Below are 7,765 nucleotides of genomic sequence, written 5' to 3' on the forward strand. Positions count from 1 at the left end.
GAATTTGTTCATAGTTGTTTTTATTAAAACTATAGTCCGGCCCCCAACGGGTCTGAGGGACAGTGAACTGGCCCCTGTTTAAAAAGCTTGAGGACCGCTGCCTTACCGTGAAGCCCTGGCCGACTCTCCATCCCCTCTCCCTAGCTATCGTGACTGCGTATGAAAACAGCTCCCAGCACGATCCCAGCTCCAACAACGCTATGCTCGGCGTCCACGCCTCGGCCTCGGCCATCATCCAGTACGGGAAAATCGCCCGGAAACAAGGGCTGGTCAACGTGGCCCTGGACATCCTCAGTCGCATTCACACCATCCCAACCGTCCCCATCGTGGACTGCTTCCAGAAGATTCGACAGCAAGTCAAATGCTACCTGCAGCTGGCTGGGGTCATGGGGAAGAACGAGTGCATGCAGGTAGGGTGGGGTCTGTCTCGAAGTCTTGAGATTCATGTGTTTCAGGAAAGAGAATTTTAAAGGGACAGACTATTAATGTGAGTAGATTTCAAGGCGAGCTGGTGGTGCTGTGGGTAACGCATTGGACTGCTAACTGCAAGGTCAGCAGTTCAAAACCACCAGCCGCTCTGCCAGAGAAAGATGAGACTACCTAGTCCTGTGTAGACACCCTAAGGAGCGGGCTTCTGTGTTTGAATCGACTTGACTGCGGTGAACTTTTTTAAATTAGGAGATTTCCATTGTGTTCAGGAAAACGCTCCTAACACCATGAACACTGGGAGCCAGTAATAAACCGAGTGTCTGGAACTCGGCCTGGGCGCGGTGATCCATGGTTGCACAGCCCTGTCGGCAGCCTGCTGGGAGTTTTAAAGCAGGCGAATTGTTGACTGGAGTACCCTTGATAAAACTTTTTAAAATTTATATCATTTTATTGAGGGCTCTTACAGATATAACAATCCGTGAGGCAAACTTGTACATTTGCTGCCATCATCATTTTCAAAACATTATCTTTCTACTTGAGCCCTTACTATAAGCTCCTCTTTTTTGCCTCCGTCTCCCACCCTCGTGAACCCTTGATAAATTAGGTTATTATTATTTTCATACCTTAACGCTGTCTGCTGTGTCCCTTCACCCACGTTTTGTTGTTTGTCCCCCGGGGGTGGGGTGGGGTGGGGGAGATTCTGCATCCGTCATCACTCTCGTTGCCCCTTCCACCCTCCACCCACCCTCATGGTATTGCTGTTTCCATTGCTGCTCCTGAGGGATTTATCTGTGCTGGCTTCCGTGTGTCAAAAGCTCTTAACCTGTACCAATGTACATACACCAGTCTAGCAGGACTTGTGGGGTAGAACTGGGTCATGGTAGTGGAGGGGGCAGGAAGCATTAAAGATCCAGAGGAATGGTGTGTGCTTTGTCGGTGCTAGACTGCACCCTGGCTGAATTGTCTCTTCCGTGTGATCCTTCTGTGAGGGGAGATAAGTATTTTTTACTGCTGATATAAGAACTTCAAGGACTTTTTCTTACTTTCAAGTTATTTTTTTAAACAGGGCCTTGAAGTTATCGAATCGACAAACTTGAAATACTTCACCAAAGAGATGACGGCTGAGTTCTACGCCCTGAAGGGAATGTTCTTGGCTCAGATCAACAAGTATGTATGTCCCCAGGAAGAGGAAGAGAACAGGGAAGACCCAGCAGGGTGGGGAAGTTGGTCACTTCAGACGTAAAGCCACCACGGAGCTCCTGATGGCGTGGCAGTGACTGGGACCCAGAGACACCGGGCCTCAGACATCGCACTTGAGAGGGTGGGGTGGGGCCAGGTAGGGTTTGTCCTGTTGTGCCCCGGTCCCTGTGAGTCGGAACAACAGCAGACCCAAGGGCTGCTGGGAACCTAACCACACGGACTATGCAGAGTAACGTCCGGAATAGTGGCCCGCAGTCTGAGACTGAACTGCCCCACGGTTGAGCTTTCAGCCAGAGGGTAGGTGTGTGCTGTGAACAGTAGCACCAGGCCGGGCTGCGCTTCGCCAAACGCCCGAGGCACGAGGTCAGCCGGGCAGCCTGTGCCTGGGGAGGGAGCTCGGCAGGGAAAGAGGAAGAATAGAAACAACAGGGAGGAAGAGGGGAATGCGGTCCATCGCAGGAAACAAGTGTGTGTAAACCTCTGACTGGACACGGATCTGCTCTGCCTCCTCCCTGCCTCCTTTCTCCCAAATCACATAAATGGAAAGTTTTTAAAAAGCACAAAAACCCAACTCAGAAGCAGCAAACCCAGAGCGGGGATCGTGGGAGTGACTGCACTCCGGGTCCATGGTGCCCTTCGAGGTGTGACGGCCACAGGGCCTGTTCACAGTAGCCAGCAGGTAGAAACCACACCGGAACCTGTCCTGGGAAGATGGGACTTCCCTGGGAGTTAGCTGACTGGCCTCCTGGCTCCGTGTCCTCGCAGGTCTGAGGAAGCCAACAAAGCCTTCTCGGCGGCCGTGCAGATGCACGATGTGCTGGTGAAAGCCTGGGCCATGTGGGGGGACTACCTGGAGAACATCTTCGTGAAGGAGCGGCAGCTGCACCTCGGTGTGTCTGCCATCACCTGCTACCTGCACGCCTGTCGGCATCAGAATGAGAGCAAGTCCAGGAAGTACCTGGCCAAGGTGAGGCTCCCGGTGGGAGGCGTGGGGTCCCCTCCCATTCACTCCAGGGCGGCGCCCCTGGCACTCGCTAAAATAAGCACAACCAAGCACTCAGCAGTCTGTACCTTGTGACTCTGCACAGGGCCTGCCCTTTCTCCGTCATCCTGTCCCCACCCCGCCTCCTCCCAGCCTGGTAACCACTGGCACCTGCTGTTTCCAGGTGCTTGTTTCGCGACAGGGCCACCTTGCAGAGTGGGCGCTGCGTCATTGGCATGCACAGTTCTTTCAGAGTCCAGGACACTAGACTCACCTGAGCTCCAAGAAATGGGTGGTGGTGACCTCCATGCCAGCCACCGCTGGCTCTTACACCTCTCGTGTCTTTCATAGTTCATGGGAAATGAGCCGCCATCCTGTAGCTGTTGTCCCCTTGTCAGTAAGGCCTCGGGTTGCTAACCACCAGGTGGCCGCCCAAACCCACCACCGGTCACTCCATCGGGAAAGACGAGGCTTATCTGCCCTAGAAACGATACAGTGTTGCTGTCTAGTGCCATTGTGTTTTGGTTTGGTTGTGTGGTGGTGTTTGCTGCCGGGAAAAAGCCATTTGGTGAAAGGCCTCCGCGTTCTCTGTCATCCAACTCTGGACTCGGTGCTCCCTCTGCAGGTGCTGTGGCTGCTGAGTTTTGACGACGACAAGAACACGCTGGCCGATGCCGTGGACAAGTACTGCATCGGCGTGCCTCCCATCCAGTGGCTGGCCTGGATCCCGCAGCTGCTCACCTGCCTGGTCGGCTCGGAGGGCAAGCTGCTTCTGAACCTCATCAGCCAGGTGGGCACAAGACCGCGCCTGCACGCCCAGCCGGCTCTGTCCCTGGCTCCCTCTCCTCTCCCCAGAGCAGCGGTTCTCAACCTTCCTCATGCTGCGACCCTTTCATACAGTTCCTCGTGTTGGGGTGACCCCCCCCCCCCAGTCATAGTTATTCTTGTTGCTACTGTATCACTGTAACTTTGCTACTGTTATGAATCAGCGACCCCTGTGATAGGGTTGTCCGAGCCACCGGGTGAGAAACGCTGTCCCAGAAAGAGAGTGCGTGTGCTCGGGGCTTGGAAGATGCGCCGATCATGGACGCAGTGAAGCACGGCCCGGGAGAAGGGGGGACAGGGCTGGGGCGCTAACCCCGGGCTTGTGATGGTGCAAGTGCCTCAAGTGTGCGATACGCTGCTCACAGCTGCTCTGGAGAGGCTGCAGGAAGTGTGTCTTGCACTCGATTTCCCGGCGTGTTCTCCGAAGGTCTGGTGACGACCACCACAGAGCTGTGCAGCCCACAGGCAGTGGGCTGGGGAGTCTGACAGCGCATCACGAGGGGCTTCAAGGTGTTCTTGGGGAAGAGGAATGAAAAGTCCCTGGACCTTCCAAGAACCTTTTGAAGCCCCCTCGTGTTTGGGAAAGATCAGAAAAGTTCCCCTGCAGGGGAAGGCCCGGCCCACAGCCGAGGAAGGGAAGTCCTTATGAGGGCTGCCGGGCTGCCCCACACTGTGGTTTGCCTTTCCACGAGCCGCGTGCAGAGGTGGGCACTGTGCCTGGGCCACTGGCTTGGAGCTGCTCTGCTGGGGCGAAGCTCGTGTACTGCTGAGTGTCTTCACGTAACGGCCAGCCCCCTCGGCCTGTGGCCGTCGGGATCCCCACGGAGCTCGGCACGGTCAGCTCTGCCCTTCTGAAGGGGCGGGGCAGCCCTCGTGGGGTGAGCACGGCGTGTGCCCGTCCTCTGTCCTGCTTGACTTCTGCGGTCCCCCAGTGGCAAACCCCTAGCTGACCGGCTTCTTGTCAGCAGCCTGGACCCGTTCACAGGTCCCAGGGCAGTGTACCTCGAGCAAGGGCCCGGCTGTACTGTCGCCTGGCACAGGAGACCATGTTGCCTCTGGGTTGACTGGGGTGTGAATGTACCTTTTGCAGCTGGCTGTCCCTGGCAGAGGGGTGATTCGAAAGCTAAACCCACTTCCCCACCTGCCAGCTAGCTACCAGGGCATCGCCGGCGGGCTGACAGGCCTCCCTCATGTCTCGGGACAGGTTGGACGAGTGTACCCACAGGCTGTGTACTTCCCCATCCGGACGCTGTACCTGACGCTGAAGATCGAGCAGCGGGAACGCTACAAGAGTGGTACGTACCTACCCACCCTCTGCTCACTGCCCAGGGAGGGGGGCAGGGGCCATTGGGGGGCAGAGCATGGCTGCCTAAGGCTGTCTGCAGGGTGTTTACTTAGCTGAGCGGTGGGGCCCGTTGCTGTGTAGGGAAGGACCCTGGATACTCAGGGGCAGGGAACTCCAAGTCCTTCCCCTGCCTCGGTGCTCATTAGCCACTGCCCGTGAGCGGTTTCTCTCAGTGACGAGGTTTTCAGCAGTCCAAAGTATGGCAGCATAAAGCGATGTTCAAACGCTGATAAAAGTCAACTCCAAGAATCTGTGTCGTAAGGGCCTCACTTACTCGGCGCTACCGACTACCCCTATCTTGGCGCTTTCTAAGCGGCCAAGGACCGCGTACTGCAGTGGTCTTTTAAACGCCGGACACTCGTGCTGTGGGGCCGAGGCTTCCGCCATCCCCGAGCAGGCAGGTGGCTGGTGGACTGTGCAGCAGGCTTTAGCGCTGAGCTCCGGGCAGTGCCCCGAACAGACTTGCGTCTCCATAGCAGAGAGGAGCGTTTCATTCTCAGAGGGGGCTGGGGCGTCCGCAGTCCGTTTTCTGTTGAGTGAGTGGCAGTGGATTGAGTCCCTTGTAGACATGCTTCTCTTGATGCTAGGCTGTGGGAACAAGGACGACTCTGTTTCAGCCAGCATTTCAGTTAACGCCCCTGCTGACAGGAGGTTGAGACCTCTCGCTGAGAGCCCCGAGGGTGTGGATGCCACGCCCGGAGTCCCCAGCCCTGGGCCTGCCCCGGCAGGCTGGCGTGTGGCGCGCCCTCAGGAGCCTGCCTTCCTGTGGCTGGCGGGCCCTGTGGAGCCCCGTGCTCGGGCTGGCCGTGTGGTGCTGACCTTGGCATTGTGTGTGTTGCTCTCAGATTCTGGACAGCAGCAGCCCAGTTCAGTGGGTAACCAGTCCCATTCTGCATCAGATCCAGGGCCCATAAGAGCCACGGCCCCCATGTGGCGCTGCAGCCGAATCATGCACATGCAGCGGGAGCTGCACCCCACCCTGCTGTCGTCCCTGGAGGGCATCGTCGACCAGATGGTCTGGTTTCGGGAGAACTGGCACGAGGAGGTACTGGGTGGGCCGGGAGCCAGGGGAGGCAGCGCCCGTCGGCTCGTGAGTGGTCTGTCTCTTCCATTTCTGAGTGTAGTGGCCAGCTCAGCCTGCAGGTCGCCTTGCCCCTCAGCTTGAGAGTGTGGCCTCTGCGCAGTTACAGCGCTCACAGGGCGTCTCTGCTCCAGTGAGCTCACGGGCTGCCAGCACTGGCCCTCGGCCTGGCCAGCCTTCAGACACAGTCTGAAGGCCATCCCCAGACACAGTCTGCATGGGCCACGGGGCCAGCTTCTAGTTACGGGGGCATAGCTGAAGTTTTGCAGGAGAATTCCATTGTCTTTCTGTTTTCCACGAACTTTTCGAAGCCCCTGCTGTTAGCCAAGACGTGTGTCTGTGAGCGTGTGTGTGGTCAACCGCATGCCTGGGAAACACGTGAGGCGAGCATGAAAGTCAGCCGGAACCGAGCATTCCTGCCCCAGGGCCTGGCTGGTGTTTTGTGGGTGGGGGACGCAGGTGTCTGCATCGCCACCCTGGGCTCCTCACCACGGGGACGCATGCAGCTCCCACCCCGTGGCGGCAGCGGTGGTGCCGGGGCCGTCCTGTGAGCTGCGCCTGGCTCTCTCCGCAGGTGCTCAGGCAGCTGCAGCAGGGCCTGGCCAAGTGCTACTCGGTGGCCTTCGAGAAGAGCGGGGCCGTGTCTGACGCCAAGATCACCCCCCACACTCTCAACTTCGTCAAGAAGCTGGTGAGCACGTTCGGGGTGGGCCTGGAGAATGTGTCCAACGTGTCCACCATGTTCTCCAGCGCGGCCTCCGAGTCTCTTGCCCGGCGGGCCCAGGCCACCGCCCAGGACCCTGTCTTCCAGAAGCTGAAAGGCCAGTTCACAACGGGTGAGTTTGCCTCCGTCTGCTCCCATGTGCGCGCCCAGAGCCAGGGGCATTTGTGGCTCATTGTCGTGGCCACTGAGGGGCACTGGGCGAGCCTGGGGGGCTGGCCACCAGCAAGGATGGGGCGCTGAGCCAGCACTGTCCAGCTCCGAGTTGGGGGCTTCTATGTTTAGCTGAATTGCCCTCTTGCCTCCCCTTACCCCTTCCCTTGCTTGACTGGGGTGGGAACCAGTTCTGGGTGGAAGGAAGCAACTCGAGGCCGCAGCTGGGAGCTAGCAGGGAGGGTGACTGCAGGGCTCGTTCCTCTTGCTTCCCCGATACCCTGGGTAACTCTGCCTGACTGGTCCCGGCCTCAGTCCACTGGGAGTTCGCCTGTCTGTGAGCACCGGGCGGCCCAGCAAGGCCTTCAGGTGCAGGAGCCACCGGAGCAGGCTCCTGCCCCTCTGCAGGTTGCCGTCTGGTGAAAACCCAGTCCTGCTAGTGTCCCAGAGCCAGAGGGCCACCACTCCTTCAGGACGTTGATTACTGACACGGGATGGCACACTGTCTGGGAGCACTGCCTGTCCGATAGGTTGAGATAACAGAGCAAACTTCCCCTCGGTTGGAGGAAAAGGACACCTGGCTGGTGGCAACCACAGCCGCAGGGCCTTATTCTACATCTGTCTGAGAGGCCGCAGGGCCCTGCGCCTCCACAGGCCTCTGTGCGGCCTCTCCCTCCCTGGTGTCCACGTTGGGCCCCAAGGGTGAAGTGGCCTCCCGGGCACACCCAGGCAGGGGCTCTGTCCAGAGGTGTGCTCCTCATGGAGTTCTTCTCCCTGAGGCCCTTTTCTGAGAGAAAATGGTCACGTGGTTTACTTTGAGAAAGTGACCCTCAGCAGTCTTGTCCAGTGGTCCAGTCATCAGGTTTGTCCCCCACAAACATCAGAGGCCAAGCTCACCGCTGGTTCATTTCTGCAGCAGGAGGGTGGGAAGGGAGTGTGCTAACGCCGCTAGAAGAGCACCGACGACGTCCTTCTCAGTCCAGTCCACACGCCGCACTGGCCCTGACCAGCACCACGCTCTGAGCCGAG

General features: G+C 58.3%; 1 protein-coding gene across 5 annotated transcripts in view; it reads left to right on the forward strand.

The window, feature by feature from the left end:
- LOC101661316 (transformation/transcription domain associated protein) overlaps positions 1-7,765 on the forward strand; it is a 74,366-nt gene that overhangs the window by 59,620 nt on the left and 6,981 nt on the right. For 3 of the 5 annotated variants that reach the window (XM_045285939.1, XM_045285941.1, XM_045285942.1), the window contains 7 exons: positions 145-410; positions 1,496-1,596; positions 2,395-2,596; positions 3,237-3,401; positions 4,641-4,731; positions 5,627-5,826; positions 6,437-6,698. In XM_045285939.1, the coding sequence (XP_045141874.1) occupies positions 145-410; positions 1,496-1,596; positions 2,395-2,596; positions 3,237-3,401; positions 4,641-4,731; positions 5,627-5,826; positions 6,437-6,698 (1,287 nt within the window). The remainder of the gene's footprint in view (positions 1-144; positions 411-1,495; positions 1,597-2,394; positions 2,597-3,236; positions 3,402-4,640; positions 4,732-5,626; positions 5,827-6,436; positions 6,699-7,765) is intronic. The other 2 variants (XM_045285940.1, XM_004705557.2) reach the window with 1 other exon arrangement.

The sequence above is a fragment of the Echinops telfairi genome, unplaced genomic scaffold (assembly GCF_000313985.2).
Source record: "Echinops telfairi isolate 266 unplaced genomic scaffold, ASM31398v2 ScPeMD7_5;HRSCAF=22, whole genome shotgun sequence".
NCBI classification, from domain to species: Eukaryota; Metazoa; Chordata; class Mammalia; order Afrosoricida; family Tenrecidae; genus Echinops; species Echinops telfairi.